The 23,726-nt window shown below is 42.0% G+C and overlaps 2 protein-coding genes and 1 non-coding gene across 3 annotated transcripts in view; 1 reads left to right on the top strand and 2 right to left on the bottom strand.

The window, feature by feature from the left end:
* SSR3 (signal sequence receptor subunit 3) overlaps positions 1-4,424 on the top strand; it is a 28,596-nt gene extending 24,172 nt beyond the window's left edge. Inside the window, exon 6 of the transcript XR_003680098.2 lies at positions 3,964-4,424. The gene's annotated coding sequence lies outside the window, so the exon portion shown is untranslated. The remainder of the gene's footprint in view (positions 1-3,963) is intronic.
* KCNAB1 (potassium voltage-gated channel subfamily A regulatory beta subunit 1) overlaps positions 1-23,726 on the bottom strand; it is a 400,369-nt gene that overhangs the window by 10,680 nt on the left and 365,963 nt on the right. Inside the window, exons 9-12 of the mRNA XM_055081324.1 lie at positions 14,347-14,432; positions 13,565-13,685; positions 12,378-12,472; positions 4,531-4,651 (exon numbers count right to left, since the gene is read on the bottom strand). Of these exons, the coding sequence (XP_054937299.1) occupies positions 4,531-4,651; positions 12,378-12,472; positions 13,565-13,685; positions 14,347-14,432 (423 nt within the window). The remainder of the gene's footprint in view (positions 1-4,530; positions 4,652-12,377; positions 12,473-13,564; positions 13,686-14,346; positions 14,433-23,726) is intronic.
* LOC112065049 (U6 spliceosomal RNA) lies at positions 9,978-10,084 on the bottom strand. Its single transcript, XR_002891806.1, has one exon. It is a non-coding gene; the product is annotated as a U6 spliceosomal RNA (small nuclear RNA).

Genomic DNA, 23,726 nt, shown 5'->3' with positions numbered 1-23,726 from the left:
GATTTCTTACTATCCTCTTTCTCTTTATCAAGAAGGCATAATCAAATTTCTCCCATTCTAAAATAAGCCTCCCCAGGCCCTTCATACCTGTGTAGCTGCCACCCTACCCTTCTCCTCTTCTTAAACTTGTAAAAGGCCAGTTGAGACTCCCTGCATCCCCCTCACATCCCAGTCCCCTTCTCACCATGTCAGAAGCCAGGGTCCCCAGGAAACTCCCTGTGGTTCAAGCAGACTTTTCAGTTTGTAGCTGCCTGCAACTAGATATTGCTCTAGGCCCAGGGATGCAGTGTCTGCTGGATGTCCCTGCCAGACGCCCCACAGACACTGCGAACTTCTTGCTACTTAACTAAGCCTGTCCCTCTTGGGTTACCAATCTCATTTGGTGGCATCACCAGCAACTTGGCCTCCCAAACCAGAAACCTGGGAGTTATCCTTGGGCACTGTCTTTTTCTGGTCCCCCATTCCCTTTTAATTGTCATCTAGTTGATTGTCCTTCCTAAATATTTCTCTAATCCGGTAGTTCTCAAATTTTAGCATGCCTCAGTCACCCGGAGGGCCTGTGAAACATTGATTACTCACCTCGAGGTGCTTCACCTCGAGTTTCTGACCCGGGAAGTCTGGAGTGGGGCCTGAGGATCTGCATTTCTGACAAGTTCCCAGGTGATGCTGATGCTGCCGGTACAGGTACTCTTTTTTTTTTTTTAAAAACAACTTTATTGAGGTAAAATGTACCCATTTTCGGTGTACAATTCAATAATTTTTCATGAATTTATCATGTGTGCAATCGTCACCATTTAAAATCCAGTTTTAGAACATTCCCATCATCCCAATAAGATCCTTCACACCCATTTACAGTTAATCCCATTTCTGCCCCCAACCCAAGGAAACCACTCATCTACTTTGTGCCCCTGTGGATTTATTATTTCTGGACATTTCACCTAAATGGAATCATGGAGTACGTCTTTTGTGTCTGACTTCTTTCACTTAGCATAATGTCTGTGCGGTTCATCCATGTTATAGCATGGGTCAGTATATCATTTATTTTATTGCTGTATAGTATTCCAGTGTGTGGATATGGGAACACACTTGGAGAATCACTGCTCTGGTTCAACTGTCCACTTCCCTCCCTCAGGCCCTCACCGTCTCTCCTGCACAACTGGTTTTCCTACATCTTGTTTGGATTGTCCCTGCATACCCCGCACACATCCAGCAGTAGCTTCTCCAGATACAAATCTGTTCAAGTCACTTGCCTGCTAAACATTCTTCAACGTGTGCCTGACGGGATCCTGGTCCTATGAGGTGAAGCCCTCACTTCTCACCCTGACAAACCTTACTAGAAAGCCCTCCACTCCAGCTTCCGGTCTCCTCACTCCCTGCCTTGAACTTAGTGCTCCAGCAGCACTATTTGTAAATCCTCTCCATCCCCAAATATCATGCTGTGTTTCTCCTCCCCAAGCCCTTGGCTCAAGCAGTCCCCTGGGTCTGGAATGTCCCTTTGCCTCCTCCCTTCCTTTGCCTCACTAATATCTACTCATCATCTGGGATTCCTCATGGGCACTGCCTTCTCCTAAAGTCGTTCCCTGAGTCCCAGGCCGGGTTGGGAGCTCCTACATTTTACTTCTAAACCCACTCCCCACCCACCCCCCACCCCAGCCCGCCCTGCCTTTCTCAATTATTTTACTCTCACACTGTATTAAAATTATCTGTTAATTTCTTGACCTGCCCACCAGACTGTGAGATGTGTGTTATTTGCAGTTGGATGCTCAGCACCCAGCCCAGCACCTGCACATAGTAGGTGCTCATTAGATGTTTGTTGAATAAACGGAGACATGGATGATTGATGGACATCCCTGAACACCTCTTCTTCTGCCCCCATTTGGTCAGGCCATGCTGTCAACTGATACTGTTAAGCTGTTACCACGCTCAGACCTTTTAAGGCAATCACTAAATCCTTCCAAGTGGGAAAAATAATGCTCTATGAAGGCAACAAGCCAAGTGATCCTGGGCTTTTTCTTTCTATTTTCTTTTTTTGGCTGCCTTCTTTCCTACTTTGCACTTAGAACTCTTTTTTGGCACTAGTGGAAGTTCTGAGGGTAAAGCAGGGCACCGAGAAAATTACTGCCCATAAACTACCTGATGCCAGCAACAGATGATTCCCCCATGGGCTGCTGGGCCATGTAGGAGAACCCACTGGGCAGAGCTGGCCAATGCCAGAGGTAACGTAGATGACTCCAGATAATTAGCATCTACTCAAGTGTCCCCCACAGGCGCATCCAGAGTGTCTATTAGCAAGGTGTGAATGCTGGCTCCTGTGCAGGCATGAGACACGGGCACTAGCCCACAGTTGGGTTCAAGTAGTTTGTTTCCTGCCAGAGGATCTCCCCTCCCCCGACACGCTTCTAGCAGATCAAAGGTAATATGCCTGGAAATAATTTCCCTCTTGGTTTGAGAGTTCGGTGGTTAAAAACAAAACTACGTGTTTACAAAGAAAAGAACAAAATGACAGGCGAGAAAGACATCTGGGGGTACAGAGGGAGGAAAAGGAAAAACAAAGCATGTTTTAATTTAAACTCAGACTCTGTAAAGAGTCATGTACATCTGACATCCAGTGAAAGTCTAAATGTTGTAAAGATTTTCTCTTTAGAAAGACAGTGTTCTTCTATCTCTTTCAGAGCTAGATTCAATACTTGCTTTCATGTTACCACCTAAAGATCGTATTTATGGCTATGGTTTAAGAATAGGTGTTTCTCTTTGTGCTTGTGCCTCTGACCATATATGACGGCTAGGAGTGGACAGAGTTTCAGCAGAGGGTGTCTAATTCTTTGCAAAAACATCATCATCTTCATCCTCATCTTCACCAGTTACTGAGCACCTACTCTTTTCTTTACATACATAATTTCCTTTTGCTCAACAAGTTTGTAAGATATATACTATCTATCTATCTATCTATCTATACTATACCCATTTTATATACTATACCCATATACATATATATATATATATACTATACCCATTTTACAGATGAGAAAGTGGATAATCAGGTTAAATAACTTGATGATGGTCGACAGCTAATATCTTTTACTGGGCTCATTAAAGCCATAGCATGCTAACTAATTACATTAAATATAATCTTTGTTTTTTTCTTTTTTGGAAGAAAGGATTACAGCAATAGTTACACATATACTTAGGTAACTGGTATTTCCCTCCTAAAACCGTCTCCCATTTCCACCTTTCTGTGACTATTAACTGCAGCTACCATTTTCCTGCCTTCCAGCCTCAGAAGAGTCAAGCATCTAACAAATATTCTTTTATTTTATTTGCATGGAACTTATCTTGAGCTTTTTATCTCATTGGCTCACTGTATCTGATTTGTCCCAATTCCTGCTATTTCTTAATCCTTAGGAGTTTCTTCTAGACTCTATACCCATTTTATTCTTTTCTCATAGCTACCACATGAATTCTTTTCTCTTCAGCCTCTTCTTCATTTGTAAAGTGGAGATAATAGTAGCAAAACTCCATTAACATCTGTAAGATAGGGCTACGATTAGTATGCACCTCGTGGGACCCACGATTAAGGAGACAAGAAGATGAGCATTAAAGAGCTTATCACAGAGCCTGGCAGATACTCTCCAGCAAGGGAACTGAAAGTTTAAATGCTTTTCTGTCTAATCCTTAGTCTCTAGCCACTTGTGGCTTTTGAACCCGGGAGATGTGTTTAGCCTAAATTGACATGTGCTGTAGGTGTAAAATACACTCTGGATTTTGAAGACTTAGTATGAAAAATAGAGTGTGACATAGCTCAGTAACTTTTTATATTTATTACATGTTAAAAATGACAATATGTTGGCTATATTTGGTTAAAATCCATTTAAAAATTAATTTCACCTATTTCCATTTTACTATTTTAATATGGCCACTGGAAATTTAAAAATTAAACGCATGGTGCACATTATATTTCTACAGGATGGTTCTGGTGCAACGTGGCTTTCAGTTGTTACCCGTGACCCTGACCTTTCATTGACTCCACAATGTCGGAAGAGCCATTTTCGTGGCTCTGGAAGTTTCACGGTGACGCTGCTCCCATGGGATAGGCCTTCCATGCGGCAGTAGCCTTGGCCACGGTCGCAGCCCTGCTCCTCAGCCTCTCACCAACCCCGCCTTACCTTCGACGGGGATGGAAAATTGAGCCAGAAGCAATGGATGTCACTACACAGCTCAGGGGTGCTCACCCTTGACACTGTGAGGATGTGTGCGTTTTCACTGACGTGTTCTTGTTTTAAACTGTGTTATAAGGGAAAGGAGAAGGAAGTAAGAAAAGTGTTTCAGCATGTGGAACCACTCTCGGGAACTCTGAAAAACCTATCTAATACTATCTATCGTTTTAGATAGTATTAACCAGGAGTCTATGCTTCAGAGATCATCTGCCTCTGCAATAGGTATGTTATCATGCAAGAGATGTGGATCAACAGTAGAGAACGATTTCATTTTCCGTGATCCAGCAGGGCTTCCCCTCCCAAGTGACTTTCTCACCCACGGCTAGCTGAGGTAGCGTGCATCCCAGACGCTCCGCAATCGGGGAAAGGTCTTTCAGCTTGTTTTGCTGTTTTCTCCCTTCTTCACTCACAATCCTTTCCTTCAACCACTGGTAGCACTAGAGATAAGAAGAACATTTAAATATTAATGTCTGGTAAGGGTTTGATGCAAAAATTGTTAATTCAATAAAATATAAGAGCCTCGTGGTGAATTCCTGTATCTTCTTGGCTCTGACCTTTCTGTTTGATGGTGACAAGGATGCCTATGTCTTCATGCAAGGAAATGTTCCCTACGGTCTCCTTCCTTGTTTACTGGTTCAAGACAGATTGATTTTGACTAAAACTCACCATTCAGATCCATCGACATGCACAAAAGTTGTTAAAATCCTAACATATAATCAATTAGATCCCATCTGGACATGATGTTTCTTATTGCAATAGCCCTTAGAATGTAGGGGAAAAAAGGCATTTACATTTCACCGGGGTCTATTATGTTTCCTTTTTGTCAAGGAAGTTGGGTGCCAAGCTTTCTTCTCAAAGGAAGTCATTATCTTACATTTCCTGCTGTAACTATCTTTCTCCCTCTTGGCTTCAATTTACTCCTAGTCTCTTCAGTATTCTAATAATAGTGTTTTATTGTTAGCTTTCTCTGCTCCTTCCTAGAAGCAGATGTGAATGGTATAATTGATAGGTACCAAGTACATTTTAAAGTCACACCGCGAGGCATTTGGAACTTCCCCGACCAGGGATGGAACCCATGCCCCCTGCAGTGGAAGTGCAGAGTCTTAACCACTGGACCACCAGAGAAGTCCCATTTTAAAGTTTTGAAGTGGATAAACACTTTCCCAAACGGGTATTACCTTTTGTATAACGTTTGAAACTTAAAAAGGTAAATGAGAAACTAAGCTTTAAAACCTCTGAGAAGAAACTGACCCTGATGTAGACTATGAAGTGAGCCTGATTTCCTAAATATAAGGAAAAGAATATTTTAGAATTTCTCAATGCCCTATTTTTCAGAAGGTTCTGCTCTTACTATGAAATGAGGAACAATAGACTCTTACGTACAAAGCTAGCACTATGCAGCAACACCCAAAGGAAAAGAATATTTGTAAGAATCGGTTAGTCTGTTTTAGTGACAATAATAAAAACCATCTCCCTGTGTGGCAACGTGGACTTTATCCATTGCATGCGTTTGTGACATAATTACCACCACAGACCTTTACCTTCCCAAAGTCAGTGGAAAGCTGGGCAATCATCACAAAATCTCCACCCATATGATTTCAATGGGCTGCTGGCTTTTGTTCTTTTTAAGTATTTTTTCATCATTCTAAGACAGTATTTCCAAAGAAAAAAACCGCATTATGTTTTGTTATGATTTTTGGAATGATTTTGCAGATATGAAAAGAAAAAAGAACAAGCAGCCCCAGTTCTGTTCTCCTCCTAGATCTCAGAGGCTTATGGTCTGGCTCCTCACATGAAGTTTGCTTAGAGAGATGGCCAAGAGTTTTCCTAGTCTCGGCTCCGGAGACCTTAGCTTCTTCCAGGAGGAAGTGTGGCCTTGAGCATCTCTCCAGAGATGACGGCTGGTGCCAGTGGTGATGAGGTGGACAGTTAGGAGCAATGAACACTGTGATGGGGGCCCAGCAGCCTTCCCTGGCAGCATGCTGGGTACATCAGAGAGCCCCTGAACTTACTTCTACCGTCCTCAAGCGGAAAAACATCACCGATCCTCACTTTAGTTTCATAACATTTTTCAGAGGATGAGTATCTCTGAATGTTATTCAAATGAAAAAGAAAGAAAAACATGGATGAAAACCAATAGCCAAATGCTTCTTGAACAATTGCTTTTTATTAGAACTCGGAGAGTTCCTGAGGTTTCAACATATACCACACACATAAAGATTGATTGATTCATCGATCTTTAGGAAGATTTCTAAAAGTAACAAATACTAAACATTCATTTATTGAGTACCTTTCTTCCTACCCTCAACATAAATCTCACTCTAATCACTGGAAAACATAAGCAGGTTCGGGTTTTTAAAAAGTAGATGCATAGTATTTCTACTGCTTTCCTCATACCAAAGGAAACAAATGTGTTTCTGAAATACATAACTTTAACTGCTTTACAAGTGGGAAAATGTTAGCATAGGGAGAAGATGAGGCTTAACTAAAATATTAATTGCATATGGAAGTGAACCAGTGTTGTTGGTAAGAAGGTTGGTGATGGGTGTGGTTGTATGCAATAATAAACCCAGCTTGTTGGCTGAGGGCAGTAATCCACGAATCAGAAGATGAAATTTCATCTTCCATTCCACTTGCTTAATCCTATTCCTGCAGTGGTTTGATTACATGTTGATTGTTCTTTCTAAGTGGAAGGCAGGGATGGCTTCTTGTTCATCTCACCATCTCCGGTCTTGACACAGTGGTTGGCCCAGAGGAGGGGCTCAGTCAATATGGTGGTTAGGAAGGGATCTGAGAGACCAGGGCTCCACAGGGTAAAGATAGATATCTTCAATTTTTCAGATTGAGCACAGACACTTCCTCCTTAAAGAAGTACAACTCAGCTGGCAGCCCTGCGTGCTTCCACAGTGCTTGTGGATTCCACATAGTTTCATAATTCACCCCTTCTCATGTCTGTCTCCAACAAGTCCCTGAGTTACATTGAGACTGTCCCTGTATCCTCAGCCCTCAGCACAGGGCCTGGCACTGAGTAGACACTCAGTAAATATTTGCCAAAGGAACAATTGAATGAGCTTTTCTCCACAGATTAGTGGGCTATTACTTTTATACATGTCACAAAATTCTTTAAATTTTCCTAAAGCCTGTTTCTTTGCCATCTCCTATTGCTGTGACCATTATCTGTGTGACACCCATATTACAGGTAGCCATAACAGGGTGGGAATAGTCTGTGAGATCAGCCCCAAATCCCCCAGTTGCCTGTTAGTTAATCCTAGATTAGAACTCAGGCAGCAACTATAAAGCCATGGACAGAATCAGTCACATTTCATTACTGGGCCTTGTCTAGAATAATTTAGCATTCAAGGTCATTGACTATTTCTATCTAAAATCAAAGTCTTTGGCTCAAAAGAGCAGCAGAGTCTTCACTACTGAGGTGAAAATCTCTAGGTAAAATGCTGGAGCTAAAAAATTTCCTTCTGAAATTGTACCATAATGTGCAATATCCTTAGTTTCTTAATGTGAACACCTGGAGTACTTGGACTGCCCCTCTCCACCCACTTTGATCTACGTAAGTTTGCATGTTTCCTGTTTACCTTTGACAAAAGGGTCCATATTTTTATGATTTTTCTATAAGGTATTTTCCCAACAGTAGGGAAGAGCTGTCCATAAATTTTATTGCACTTTTCATTTTTATCTAAAATGTCTATTTAAAAGCTGCTCACCTGGTCTCTTGATCAGACTTTGTTGATCCTCAGTTATGGCTCACTGCACTCATTCAAGAACCATTTATTGAGTACCTAGCATGTGCCAGGCTCTGTGATGAGTTAACGTGAGTTTCAGTTTCTGTCCTATAGGTACTCACAAATCATTGTCTGGTAACTTGAGAAGTGTTGTTTCTAGCTGGATTGCGCCCTCAATGATTTCCTCAGAAGCCTTGTTTGTACTGCCTCTTTATGGGAAATAGGTCACCATAGGTGCATGATGTGAGCTGGTCACAGCACCTTATCCTTTGGGCCACTGTCATTGGTTTAACAGGTTGGCACATGACCCAAGCTTGGCCAGTCTTCTCTGGACTGAAGCTGATAAAGAAAAAGTCTCTTTTCTCTCAGGTTACATGACTTTAAGGATGTAAGCCTGCAGTCACCAGCATTCCTGCTCCTGGCCTCGTGGAGAACACCCACTTGTAGGAGAAGAAAATGACACTCACATGCAGGGAGAAATAGAGGAGATGGAGAGTCCTGACGATGTGCAAATCTATGGATGGAGTCACCCCTCAGGCCATCCCACTCCAACCTTCCCAGGGAGTGTCTGTCTATGCGTTCCCTTCTTTGATTAAATTAGGTTGAATTGCATTCTATCGCTTGCAGCCAGAGGATTCTAAGACTCTGTAAGAAGTGTTTATGGAATGATAGAAGAAAGTACCAATAACTGAGTTTTATAAAGTGAGGACAGGTTTCACAGAGTGAAGACAACCAAGATTTGTCTTTAGAGATGAGGAGAGCTTCCACAGCAGGATGTAAAGAAGGACATTTTGGGGAGGCAAAAAAGAGTACAGTGCATTTGGGTGAAAAATGAAGTAATATGATTTGGGGAGAGACAAGACGAAAAACGGGTTCAAGAGTATTTCCTTGAATGCTTTTTCTTTGGGTTTTAGGTTTTGTCCTATAATCAGTGATTGGGAAGTCATTAAAGGATTTTAAGCCGGCTTATGATATAGTCAGATTAATCTTTTAGAAAGATAATTGGTCACATAATTGAGATAGATAATAGAAAATTGGTGGGTAGCTGAAAAAGGGAGGGGGGGAATCAGAGAGTCCAGATGGGAGGTTAATGCAGCAAACCAAGTAAGCAATGATGAAGATCTGAGCAAGGGCGGTACAAGGAATGGACCACAGAGCGTCAGGATGTGGACTGGAGGAGTTGGTGCCCCGCTGGATAAGACTGAGGGAGGAGAAGAGGCAGCTGAGATAATGCCTTGGCTTCTGACTGGGATGACCAGATGGATGGGTGGAGGCACTGTTAAATGAGAAGGAAGAGTACATTGTGGGGAGTGAGGACAGATTCCATTAGGCATGACAGACGCCCATGGGACAGCCACGTGGAGATGTCTGATAGACACGAAGAAGTAGTGGTGTTTAGCTCAGAGGTGAGTCAGTACTGATGACACTGATTTAGAAGTCTTTGTAACAGTGGTGGGCCAGATGCAGCCTCCCAGAAAATCCCCTGGGCAGTACTATCTAAAAGATAGGTATTTTTTCACACTCAGTTAGTTTATCCTTCAAATCTAGTTCAATATTTTTTTAACATCTTTATTGGAGTATAATTGCTTTACAATGGTGTGTTAGTTTCTGCTTTACAACAAAGTGAGTCAGTTATACATATACATATGTTCCCATATCTCTTCCCTCTTGCGTCTCCCTCCCTCCCACCCTCCCTATCCCACCCCTCTAGGTGGTCACAAAGCACCGAGCTGATCTCCCTGTGCCATGCAGCTGCTTCCCACTAGCTGTCCACCCTACATTTGGTAGTGTATATATGTCCATGCCACTCTCTCACTTCGTCACAGCTTACCCTTCCCCCTCCCCATGTCCTCAAGTCCATGCTCTAGTAGGTCTCTGTTTTATTCCCATCCTACCCCTAGTCTCTTCATGACATTTCTTTTTTCTTAGATTCCATATATATGTGCTGGCATACGGTATTTGTTTTTCTCCTTCTGACTTACTTCACTCTGTATGACAGACTCCAGGTCCATCCACCTCACTACAAAAAAATATGGAACACTTCACGAATTTGTGTGTCATCCTTGCGCAGGGGCCATGCTAATCTTCTCTGTATTGTTCCAATTTTAGTATATGTGCTGCCGAAGCGAGCACTCTAGTTCAATATTTATAGCAGAAACAAAGTATTAGCATCCTTATTTTATCGGTGTAACTTAAAACAGCCAGTGTGAAATACCAACCGTTTATTCTATTTTGGGGGAAGGTGAAAGTTGCCATCTTATTTATCTATTTGCCTAGGTCTTTATTTTTTTAAAAATATTTTTACTATTAGAATTCTCATTCAATCTTAAGGTTGAAAATATATATATATATATATATATATAATTAGTAGTAGTAGTATTTTTTGCTTTAGTTACTCTACTCAAGTGGCTTTTCTAAATGTACATATATTAGTCCAGAAAGCACTTGGACCGATGAATTAAGAAGCCTGAGGGTCTGCGGAGCTCTAAAGAAGCGTGCTTTGTGACTGGCTGCCTTTCACCTGTTGAGAGTCCTTATTTATTGCTAAGGATGTTTCAATAGATGCTGAAAAGTCAACAACAGAAATATTTTTGGGGTTGCTTTTGGGCTTAGTCACCTTCAAATATTTTGCATCTCCTTTTTTTTTTCCTCCTTTCGTTAGTGCATTTTTAAAAGCTTTTCAGCTGTTTGTAAGCTTTTCTCAAACAGTGATGGAGATCAGCCAATCATATACTCCAAATACACTGTAGTGTATTTCTTCCTCCTTTAAAAGCTATTTCTTCCTCCTTTAAAAACCTGAGTTTGAAGGGAAACAAAAATGCCTTTAGGGAGATGCACTGAGAGCCAGGAGACCTGGGTTCTACTATTAACTTTTTCTATTATGAGTTTATGCTCTTGGATTGTTATCTAATCTCTTTGTGCTCAGTTTCTGCATCTGGAAAAGGTTTACCCTCTTATAAGGATAGTCTGGAACAAACACCTGGTATATATGGAAACACTGAGTTTTTCAGAAAGTCTCTGAAAGAATGTAAGACAACATGCTTGGCTACAACTGGCTAAAAGCCATCTGTATCTATTTATCTTTGCGAGGAAAAAAGGAGATGAATAAAAACACTTAGCCCGGTGCTTGGCACATAGTAGGTGCTCAGCAAAATCACAATTTTCAATGCTTTTCTTTCTTCACTCTTTTCTTGCCATCCTTTTATCCTTTTATCCCTTTTTATCCCTTCTTTTATCCCTTCTTTCCTAAGAAGCTTTTTGTTTTTCTTTGCTGACTTATTCAAAACCTTCCATTTTTCAGAAACAAGACCATATATAATATTCTAGGATAATTAGGTAATAATGCAAAACTAGAAGCAGGTCCATGTCACCATGTTTTAGAAAATATTTATGTTGTATTATCTTAGAGAACAAACACGCTAACAGGTCAACTGGTACAGCAGAGAGAAAAGTGATAGACCTAGAGTCTGGAGAAGGTCCTGATGAGGGAAGCACACGGTGGTTCCAGCCACACTGATTAAAGGGTTGCTGGTTTGGGCTTAACTCGATTTGTCCTTGTGCTGACTTTGTGCTGATGGAGACAAGAGGCTGTGTCAGACTTCTGCTTCCTCTTTGGGGCCTTTGGCATGTGTGAATTTTGAAAATGCCTATGTTCTCTCCCTAGACATTACAGAGTAATTTGTGATTCTAATGTTATTACACATTCTCTCCAGTTTTTAAAAACAGACATGTTGTTATCAACAAGGAGAGATTTTGGAGTACTCTCCAGTAAATTAATCATCAAGATCTTCTGAATGGAGGTAACTTTATGTCAATGATCTTAAATATCTTTATGCTTCAGAGAAGAAATTAAGCTGCAAGACTGAGCAGCCAGAGTTGATCTCTGCAAATGCCAGCCCTGAGCCCCCGTGACAGAGGCTTGGCTCTGCATCTGCTTCCCAAACCCTCCCTCCTTACTCCCCATCCTCACATATTAAAAAACGTCAACCAACCTCAAACCTATTCAACTACAACCGGTTTGCCACATGTGGATTAAACCTCTATGGCTCAAATTTTATTTTGTCAAGAAAAGTAAAATTAGATCCTCTTACATAGAAGAGGGATTTTACGTTTCCTAAGTTTCGAAGGAGGAATGAAATGCCTTCGTGAATATAAGAATAAGTGTAGGAATTTGAGTCTACAAATCCAACCAGGTCATTGGGCATCTCCCCCGGTCCCCAGAGGAGAAGAACTTTCTGCACTGATGCCTGACCAGAAGTATAGCCCTCCAGAGGGCTTGGGGAGCTGGCCAGGGAACACCGGCCAGCCCAAGGCCACACTCGGCCTGAGCCAGGGAGCCACAGGCTGCTGCAGAGCTGTTCTGTTCAATCTCCTTTTTCCCCTTGCTCCTATCCCCAGACTCTTTCCTAGAGGTGGAGGAAAATACCTTCAGTGAAGCCCTGGAACTTTCAGGCACTCCATTTCCATATTTTCCTGAGATGATGCCACAGGCCAGTGGAGACCACGTCATCGCTCCGACGCCTACAGAAGAAAAAAACCTTAAAAAGTTACTTCTGCAAACTGGGATCAAAAGTGTTGGGGTGTTTAGAAAGGACTTGGTTAGTTGTGGGGAAAACTAGCCAGATACATGAGCTAATATCAGCATAAATCTTTCCATTACAGTTTAGGCATCTACAAATCGTGCTTCATTTTTATAAACCTATCAAACGTGCACTGTTGGTTATGGGGAACAGGCCATATAATCAAGCCTGAAAATGTGGCTTATCCATAGTTTTCGGATTGACCAAAATTTATGTTTCTTTTTACACTCAGAGATAAACACTTTTGCTTGCACAGAAATCCAGCTCTTCGCTTGTTCACTCAGTGCCTTAATAGTGCCTGGTGGAAAGCAGGAGCACAACGCCCACTGCACGGTAAACACGCAGTGATAGCAATAACAACAATTGTTATTGCTGTTGTTGAACTTTTTAATCCTTTTTTTTTTACCCAGCATTTTCCCACTCGTGTAAACCTCCATTTCTTATGAAGAAAATTATCTCTGGAAGCTGTTTTAATAAGTACGCCTGAAAATGTGGCTTACTTAAGTTTTTCTGATGTCCAAAATTCTCGTGTACATGTTGTGTATATATTTTTTCCCTCTCTTTGTCATTATGTCTACCTACAAAAACACGTGTCTCTGGCTTGTCAGCCGTTCTTGAATTCCCATTCTGACTCAGTTCTAGGCAAAGTAGGAGCTACAGATGTATAAATCCATAATTTTTGGGAAAGGCAGTCAGAATCCACTCAGATGCATTCTTGGCTAGAGCAACTACCCTATGAAAAATACGTTTATTCATTGCTTCTTCCCTTCATTCTATATGCATTTTTTGAACACCTACTGACTACAGCTTGTACACCGGTCACAATTTACAGCTCTGCTTGGCTTTCATGAGTGATACTCTGGAGGTTACATACAGGCACTTTTGATTCTTCCAGTCTCTGGAATGCATAGTGCTGACAACCCCTAGGTTAATTAGGAACATTTAGGACAGCATTTCAGTAACGTTTTTTTTTTCTGGATCACTGATCATCCTGTTGTTAAAAATAAACAGTAAATTTGATTGTGAAGATTACCTATTTTATGGTAGAGCTCTGGTAGCTGAACCTCCACTTTCTCTCTCTGGAAAAGATGGTACTCAGCTTGTTCACAGACTGGTGGGATCATGTTGAATTGTCTTGCTACAGAGTAGGCTTCCTAGGGAGAAATAAAAGTGCAACTGAATTTATAGCTGATGAGAAATAACGCCGTATGCATGAAAAAATTTCATTTTGGTGAAATCAATACAAACCAAGAAACATGCAGATTGCCAAATAGTAAGCAAAGTTATGACCATCAATTTCACTGAGAAATACCAATGCAGGAAATCCTTATTATTCTTTGAGAGGTTTTGGAATGAGTAAGGTCCAGGGAAAATTAGTCCAAGTATGAATTATGGACTATTACAAAGAAAATGTAGTTTGACTATTTCTAGGTTCCTAAAGAAATAAAACTTAACTAATACATAATATAAAAATGATCTGTAATTAGCATGTTATGAACAGTACCATTATTTAATACATTAAAAAAAACCTGGAATATTGTGTTCATATGTCTCGTTAGCTGAGAAATTTACTCTTACTACCAGAGAACATGCTAAAGCACAGTTCCTGTTAGATACCTGCACCCTCCCTGTTGTATTCTGAGCTGAAGAGATCCACCCCCCATATCCAACTCTATTACTGATGGAATTGATCATAGAATTCTAGTGCCATTGTGATTGTGAAGAAAGTTTGCAAAAGATCTTACAACTTACACATGATATCTAACAAACAATAATAGGTACTCAATGGCCATTTAAAAATAGAAATGAAATTACCATGATCTCCATGGCACTCCAGCGGGAGGTTCCCCAGTACATTGCCATTCCTTGGTTTATTACATGTGTCATGGCTCGAACGATTTCTATGGAAAGCCAAATAGTTAGCACTACATATACTTTTCAAAGTTATATAGTCTTTTTTTTTCTTTTCCTGCCCAAAGCTTAGATATTTAATGCAATTATTTGTTGGATTAATATAATTACTTTGACACTGGTGATTACATAACAGTCTAACATAAAATATTGATAGTTTGGAGGTGGTTGGTACTTTTGGGTAAACTGACATTCCATTTTCAGACTGCAGCAACAACATGAAATGATATTAAAAACAGAATGACCACTTTAAGTTCTTCCTTTACTTTTATCGCTTCAGGGTTCCTGGCTGGATAAAAGAACACACGATTCACCTTTTTCAGAACGTGGGGACCTTAAGGGCTCACTAAAGTGAGAAGTGAGAGAAAGCATTTGTTTTGACTTTGTAGAATGGAGGGTCATTGGGGATAGAAGGCCTGCCTCTGTGTGTGGGATCTGCAGAGCTAAGACTCACTCAGGGTGGCTGTTTAATAGAGATGACTCAACAACAATGTGTTTGGCAGAAAGATAAACATATTAAATGCTGAACAAACAGCCAAAGCCACAGTGGCTCCCAGCCCGCACTGGCATACTCTGTCCTTGACCACTTTGGACCAAAGTTCATTCTAAGACACCCATGTCATGCATTTTACCGGATCCTGCCTGTGGCCCTGCCCCGCTTGCTCATCAGCCTCTTTCAGCTTGACATCAGATTTCTTAAGCAGGAAAATGAACCCCTTCCCAGAGGGGTGGAGCTGAGCTAATCTTCTTGGCACCAGCCGATGTGATGCAGAACCAGGGAGCACGGAGAACCTCAAGTTCAATTGAGTGATAAGTCACAGACACGGTTGGATTTCTTCTACAAAGCAGGTCAGCCAAATACCCAGGCTGCTAGGTCATTTGACATTTTCAAGGGGTTGCAGGCCATGGGCTTTTCTTGCCCCACTAATATCTGGTAGGTTATGTGTCCTTCAGAAGAATCAAATCCTTTCTCAAACTCGAGTTGAGTAGATGTGTTATTTTATTCCTCACCAGCAAAAAGCACTGTCTTAATTGAGCAGGGACAGGATTTGGAACGAGACAGTGAGGGTTAGGGTCTTAGCTTGCTTGCTTGTTTGACTTACGTAAACCATTTAAAATTGCCATTGGTTTCTTTGTTTGGAAGATGGGAATGCTTTTACTCACCAGAGTCCCAACAGAGGTAGAACTTGGCTTATAAGGAAAATATTTTTCTTTCTTGGAGAAAGACTCCTAAATATCAGTTTATTACTCAGCACTAAATCTATGAAGATAGTTCTCCCTTTATAAAGCAAATGAGATACAAAAAATTATATGAAACATTTTCTTTCCTTTTATTATACAAATGGAAATGAGTACCTGTGCTAAAATTTCTGGAAGTCTAAAGCCATTATTTAAATCTCTGCCCCAAAGTATTCTCTCTTTGGAGATCTCCATCGTTGTGCTAGTTCCCTTTCCTTTCACATCCTGTTTCATCCAGAGCTGAGATGTTCATCCAGTCAACAGGATTTATGAGGCGTCTGCTACGCTGGGGGTTGGGGATATTGTGGCAAATCAAACACGTTGGTAAACACTGAGGAGGTTAACAGAATAAAATGAGCCCGAGAGCCTCCCGTCTCCATTCTGTAATCACGTAAGATGAGCACAGGACTGGCCAGTGGCTTGGCCATGCGGCAGTTACTGAGGCCTTGGCAAGAGCAGGTAAGGTGGAGTGGAGGTGGTACTCCTCCTGTACCTTCATTCCCTTATTTCACACACACGTATTAAGAGCTTAATATCTGCCAGGCACTGGGTTCATCTGTGAGTAAAACAGATACAAAGCTCCTTGAGTTTTGAATTGAGTGGGGAATATGGAGATGTAAACAAGTAGGTAATTACAAAATGTGACATGTTATGAAGAAAACCAATAGGGGGCTGAGATAGGGAATAAGAGGGAAGACCGATTTTAGTTGGTCAAGGAAGGTCTCCCTGAGGAGTAATGTTTAGGCATAAAAAATAAATAGGGACCAGTCAGGTGAAGAACAGTAGAGGAGGATTCTAGGCCACTGGAGCAGCATGTGCAAAGGCCCTGAGGCTGGACAGAGCTTGGTGAGTTCCCGCAATCAGGAAGCCATGGAAGCTGAGTCAGGAAGGAGGACAGGGCTACAAGATGAAGTTGGCAGAGGGCAAACCGTGTTATTTGTCTGTTATTCAGGGCTTGACGGGAAGTCACTAACATTTTTAGGTAAGGAAATGACGATGCAGTGAACATTTCAGAACACTATCTGACCGCGCTGTGGGGGGCGGGGGTGGTGGTTGGAGGAAGCAGGAAGATCTTTAGGAAGGGATTGCAGTACTCCAGGCAGGAATTGAGGGGGCTTGGAATCAGGAGGTGGTAGCAAAGACAGAGGCACGAATGGATCAAAATCTGTTTGGGGGGTAGTATCCCCTAGACTTGCAGATGGACTGAACGTGGCAAGTGAGGACGAGGAGGAATCAAGGCGATCCCCCAGATAACTGGCCATTCACCAAGATGCTGGAGACTGAGCGAGGAACGGGTTTGGGAGGAAGAGCCAGGGTCTCTCCTTGGACATGCCAAAAATGGAGATGACTGTGAGAGACTGAGGGGAGATGTCGAGTGGCGATAACTAGATAATGACACGGTGAACAACCTGGACTGGAAGCGAGCTATTTATTAATTACCAGTCTTTAACTGTATTTAAATCCATGGAAGTGGAAGAGACTATAAAAGGGAAGTCTGCCCAGAGAAGAGCAGAGGTTCTAAGAGCCAGAGCAGGAGTCGGGGAGAGGTCACTGCAGCCAGAGGGGCAGGAAGGAAGCCAGATGGGGAGACAGCTCAGAATCAAGAATAGGGAGTGCCTGCAGAAGGAGCTGTGCCTGAGGACGAACACACGAGCATTCGAGTCAGAAGAGCACAGAACAGCGTCCACAGGATCTGGCTGTGTGACAGGGAGGTCACTGCAGACCATGAAAAGAGTGCTGTCAGTGTCTGTGCCGCATTGGGTCCAAGGCCAGGCTGGAGCCAATGGCAGAATGGACACGGGGAAGGGAAGGCGTTAGAGACAACCTGGGTAGACTCAAGTTAGGAAATGAATGGAGCAGAGAAAGAGGGCAGCAGCTGAAGGGGTACTTAGAGTCAAAGGAGAGTTTTATTTTAAAATTGGAAGATGTAAGAGTACGCCTATATGCCACTGGGAGTGATCTAGATAGGGGAGTTACTGAGGATGTGGGCTAGAGGGTTGGGGAGTATGGAGGGGGAGAGACTTGACACAGGGAGATGGAGGAGAACAACACTCCTGGGGGTGGGAAGGACACTTCTGGCAAGATGGTGGGACCTCAGGAGGTTTGGAGAACTTATCATAGGAAGATAGGGGAGCCCCTGTTTGATGAATTCAATTCTCAATAAACTATCAATCAAGTGAAAAAGAGATGGGAAGTGAAGAAAAGGTGAGAAGGAACAGTTCTGAGCGTGGAAGAGCCTATGCAAGATGCCCTTATGCCCCAGGTACTTTAGTTGAGGGGTAATTTCTTTGCTCCATGATTTGTTTGGCTACTGAATCTGCAGGAAAGGGCTGGTGGAATGCAGAAAGGAGTCTGGGAGGAGGAGGCTGCAGCACGGAATGCAGGGAGGAATACAGAGAATGTAGAGGCCACAGTTAGAGATTCACGTTGCCACAAAGTAAAATTGAATTTAATGCATATTCTTTTTTTTTTTTTTTTTCCCACACGGGCATGTGTAGTCTTAGTTCCCTTCCAGGGATTGAACCTGTGCCCCCTGCAGTGGATGCGTGGAGCCCTAACCGCTGGACCGCCAGGGAATTCCCACTTCATTTTTTTTTTTTTTTTAATGTCAGAGAAAAATCCCCCAAGTTTTTGGCTATCTAACGTAACAGGAAATAACTGTATTGATAACTGAGGTGGGTTAACATAATTCTACCAAAAGGACACTAGAGGGCAGCATTGTTAAGAAAAAAAATCAACTGAGTCTAAATGTTTGTTTTACTTGTACACGGAAATGCGTTTTTAAAGCATCCTAGTCAGAGCCTCGACACTGAGTGGGGAAAAGGCCCTTAGGAAGATCATTTAGTGCATTGCTTTCACCTGCCCCTGGGAAAGGACATGCAGACAAACAAACTGATTAAATCCGGCAACTCAGGACTCAATGTGGCTCCTGGAGCCCAGACTTGCCTGCTTTTCCAGGAAGCCTTGGTACCAGTGGTTCTCAACCCTGACTGCACATTAAAACACCTGGGGAGCTTTGAAAACTACACTATCCAGGCTCCACGGAAGTTCTATTATATCAGAATCTCTGGGGGTGAGGCTGGGCATCAGTCTCATCCCAGATGATTCCAGTGTGCAGCCAGGGTTCAGGGCTGCTGTGCTTGTCTACACGGCTGGTCCTAAAGTGTGGCCCCTGGACCACCAGCAGCAACCCCTGGAACCCGGTAGAAATGCATATGCTAGGGTCTTACCCCAGATGTACTGAATTACAAATTCTGGACGTGGGTAGGGCCCAGCATTCTGTGTTTTAAGCAGCTCTCCGAGCAATTTTAGTACAGACTAAAGGTTGAGAACCACTGCTTTATACCATCCCCAAGTAAACCATGTCAGTGAGTATCAACTTCCTCCCACATTTCCTCTTCTGCTCTGTCATCTAATCTTAGTGCTTCATGCTACACTTTAACCTTTATTTGCTTTAGTACATATGCAAACAGTCACTGTGACATGCATGCATGCATGTACACACACACAAGCACATACACACTTTAGTATGAATTAGAGGAATTTGAAGAAAATGCAGAGGTCCAAATTCTAGTCTACTTCAATGAGGCTGGGCCTTTGTATTATGTTCGTTTGCTCTCAAATCTCAGTGTTTGAGAAACACTTCTAAACGATGAGAAAACTTGGTTAAATCCTTCCTGTGCACTCCTTTCCAGGTTGAAATCATCATTATTATATAACCCACAGGCCACAGGCAGCACTCTCTCTTATTCCCTGGACTCTTGTCAGAAAGCTGGCCTTTATAAAAGCTGCAAGTCAACTTTGTTTCTCTGAGTATCCCAATTTCCCATCTGTAAAGTGAGTCTGTATTGATCCTGTGTAATTCTTTCAAAGCTTGACATGAGATGATATGTGTAGACCAATTTGTGAATCTGAAAGAGTAACACAAACTGAGTAACAAGTAAGCAGGATGTGGCCCTGGTTGTTTCTTCTCAAATAAGCTCAGATTCTAAAATTTTAGTTTCCAAAAAAAAAAAAAAAAAGTTGATATTCTTTTTAGTAACATAGGTCATCTGTGTTTAAAAATATGTATTTTATGTGAAAGGACTTAATAAAACTATTTTGAGTGAAAGAAATTTGTTGATAAACATGTTTATTTTTTCAATTGGCCCTCATGCAAAAAAATGGCTGCTCACATTAAGCCTTTTTCATGTGAAATGTTCCCTAGAACCTTGAAAGTTGTACACAAGTGGTTATACTGCATGAACAATAAATCATAGGGACTAAATATACAAATATGCAGAAATTAGCATTTTTATCAGATCAAATGTACTCAAGTTAATCTGGCTATATGGACACAAAATGATGAAAACAAAAGAAACCTTAGAGATAATTCAGTGTAGTTTCCTCTTACTCTATATAAAGGAAACAGGCTAGGAGTTCACTGTTTTAAGGAATTAATTAAAAGCTTGAATATTGTTAACAATTATAAATATTTCAGATATGCTTACAAAATACTGAGAGTAAATACACAAAATAATAATTGTAATATGTAGTGGAACTGTATGTAACTTTGTTCTATATTTTTCAAGTCCCCTGTAAATGTGTTATCATACTTTCATAATTTAAAAAAGAAAAAAGAAAGAAGATTCCCTAACACAGCAAAGCACCACTTTAAAACACTAACATGTTATAGGTTAATTCACAAATATTAGGTTTAACTAAACGCAATTTCCATTTTTAAAGGCCAAAAATGGTTGATCTTTTTTACGGGGAGGGGACCATGTGGAGGCTGGGGCACTGGTAGAATGCAGAGACTTGGTTTCAACAGAGGAGTCATAAACACTAATAAAAACAGGTCTAGACACGGGCACAATTTTTACTCCAGACCAGCTGTTTGTTTGTTATTTATCTAACTTCAGCTGTTTATTTACTTTAACTTCGGAAGCTTGTGGTGGTGGTGGTTTATAATCGTGCCTCTTTGTGGCTTAGAGGATTCCTCTTGGATATTCATCAGTCATTTACCATCATGGCTGTGGAGAATCCTCTCTCAGTGCTCCTCTATCTGGAGATAGAGGACCACCTTTTCTCACTGGAATGGAAACTTATAACCATAAATGGAGTCATGCCATGTTTACCCTTAAAGGTTTGCTGACTGTCTGAAGACAGCCTGGCTCCATTTGCCTTCCAGACCACACGGGAGACTCTGGTTTTTGTCCCATCACTGTCATGAACTTGGACATGTTCTTCAACCTTGCTGAATCTCAGTTTCTTCAACACAAATGAACAGACTGATATTAATTGAGCATATAGGTAATCTTTATAATAACTGTTTAGGTGGGTAATATCTTAATCCTTATTTTATTGATGAGGAACCTGAGACTCAAAAAGGTAGTCACTTGGGCAGCTTCTCAGCAGATAGTCGGTAAGGCCACTTCTAGCTTTGAAGCTAGAAGTGGTCATCCTGGAAGGCTTTGTGCATAGTACACTGTGGGAGAAGGTGGGTTGGGGACAAAAAAATAACAGGGCATTTACTTAACTGACCTCATTGTGTATTTGTGAATGTACGATGCCTTGTGTGTGGGTCTCTCCATCCCTTTGCATTTCATATGCCGATGACTTATAGTTCATGATGTATATGAATGACTTGGGAAATGTGAGCTACCTTTTGCTTCCTTGAAGAAAGACCTCAAATCTGATGATTCTTTGAAAAAAGAACCAAAAAACGGTTTGAGTCTGTTTGTGACCTGTTGAAGCTTAGAAACAGAGTGGTCTTCACAAGATAGTTTGCTAGGAATAAGCTTTCTGGATCAGGGCAATGGCCAAAATGATTCTCTATCAGAACAGACCAGATTCAAGAGACTAGAAAGGATTACACACACCAAGCCAAGTCAGTAAAACCTCTCCTATCTGGAGAAATTAAACCTTGTTCCAAATTCTTACCCCAGAATAGAGCTGTGTGTCTCCAAGGACAACACACCGTCCTCACCCTGAAGCTTCCCAGAACACCCTCTCTAAGGGCACAGGGTCCTCAGCCTCTCTGCTCTGACACACTGGTTTTCCCTGACCCTGACAGTTTGAACTGAGCCTTTGTTTGAAATTGCCCAGATGTGATGTCTGAAACTTTTTCTGAAACATAGAAAAGGTTATTGAAGTGGGACATTTTTAGCCTCACTTTTACCTAAAGACCAAAGGTCCTGAACAAAGGCAGTAGTTGGTAAGTACCCCTAAGTTCCGAAGTGAGGTACTAGGCCACCTGCGTAGGACTGGTTAAAAAAGGTTTGGCAGTCTTTAGCTCAATCCCTACCTTAAAAGAATCAGTGGGTGGAGGTGAGGGTTGAGAGACAATTTATTTGGACTTGAGTTCTGTGACATTTTCCTACCTTCCCCTGTGATGCCACCCTCCCCCTCCATCTTTCACCTTGTCTCAAACTGAATAAAACTCCAGAACCTAAAAATCTCATTTGCAGAACTTGCAAATCAGGACAGCTCCCTGCAGTAAGGATCTGAATGCTGTTTTTTTTTTTTCCAACAGGCAAACACAGGCTGTCCTGGGGATTCCGCTCATTCCTTGTTCAGCTCCCCACTACAGAGGGGGAGGCTACATGATGCTGTATACTTTTAATATTATTTCTTCCTGCACCAGACATGTGCTCTTTAATCCTGGCAAGAGAGCAAATGTTCATTTTGCATTTAGATAAGAATGGCCAAGTGACTTGCTTCAGGCAATGACATAGCTTTCTTAACTTTCAATACTTCTCTATCTGCATTATTTCTCTGTAATCCTCTTATCACTACATGAAGTCTTTCCAGCTTCTCACCTGCTGACATTCCAAGAAATAATGTAGAATATGGATCATAAAATTGCACCTCTTGAGAGTGGGCCTCACGCAGCCGCAGGGGCAAGACTCCTGAAGGACCTGGGGCACCAAACCACCTCCCTGAGATAAAGGACTGCAACATGGGTGCCGCTATGTTGGTGGAGTCCCGAAGGGAATGCTGGGATTTTGGGGGTCCAGCTACACCCCTCAGTACCCACTCCACTTGTAACATGCTGTCAGAACAGAGTGGCAAAGTAAATAAAGATTCGTCACTTAGGCAGAAGCGGAGAGGCAGCACGTTGAAAGGAGGGCCTCTGGAGTGTGGAATTCCGGAGTTTGGAGAGAGGACCTTCAAGATGGTGGAGGAGTAAGACGTGGAGATCACCTTCCTCCCCACAAATACATCAAAAATACATCTACATGAGGAACAACTCCTACAGAACACCTACTGAATGCTGGCAGAAGACCTCAGACTTCCCAAAAGGCAAGAAACTCCCCACGTACCTGGCCATGTGGCTAATAGGGTCTTGGTGCACCGGCTGGGTGTCAGGCCTGAGCCTCTGCGGTGGGAGAACCGAGTTCAGGACACTGGTCCACAGAGAACTCCCGGCCCCTCGTAATATCAATTGTCGAAAGCTCTCCCAGAGATCTCCATCTCAATGCTAAGACCCAGCTCCACTCAACGACCAGCAAACTCCAGTGCTGGACACCCCATGCCAAAGAACTAGCAAGACAGGAACACAACCCCACCCATTAGCAGAGAGGCTGCCTAAAATAACACTAAGTTCACAGACAACCCAAAACACAGCACCAGATGGACAAGATCCAGCCTCATCCGTCAGAACACAGGCACCAGTACCCTCCACCAGGAAGCCTACACAACCCACTGAACCAACCTTACCCACTGGAAGAAGACATCAAAAACAACAGGAACTATGAACCTGCAGCCTGTGAAAAGGAGACCCCAAACACAGTAAGTTAAGCAAAATGAGAAGACAGAGAAACACACAGCAGATGAGGGAGCAAGGTAAAAACCCACCAGACCAAACAAATGAAGAGGAAATAGGCAGTCTACCTGAAAAAGAATCAGAGTAATGATAGTAAAGGTGATCCAAAATCTCAGAAACAGAATGGAGAAAATACAAGAAACGTTTAACAAGAACCTAAAAGAACTAAAGAACAAACAATGAGGAACAACACAATAAATGAAATTAAAAATACTCTAGAAGGAATCAATAGCAGAAT

The sequence above is a fragment of the Physeter macrocephalus genome, chromosome 1 (assembly GCF_002837175.3).
Source record: "Physeter macrocephalus isolate SW-GA chromosome 1, ASM283717v5, whole genome shotgun sequence".
Lineage (NCBI taxonomy): Eukaryota > Metazoa > Chordata > Mammalia > Artiodactyla > Physeteridae > Physeter > Physeter macrocephalus.
The sequence above is the reverse complement of the archived record's forward strand: the minus strand, read 5'-3'. Positions and strand labels throughout refer to the sequence as shown.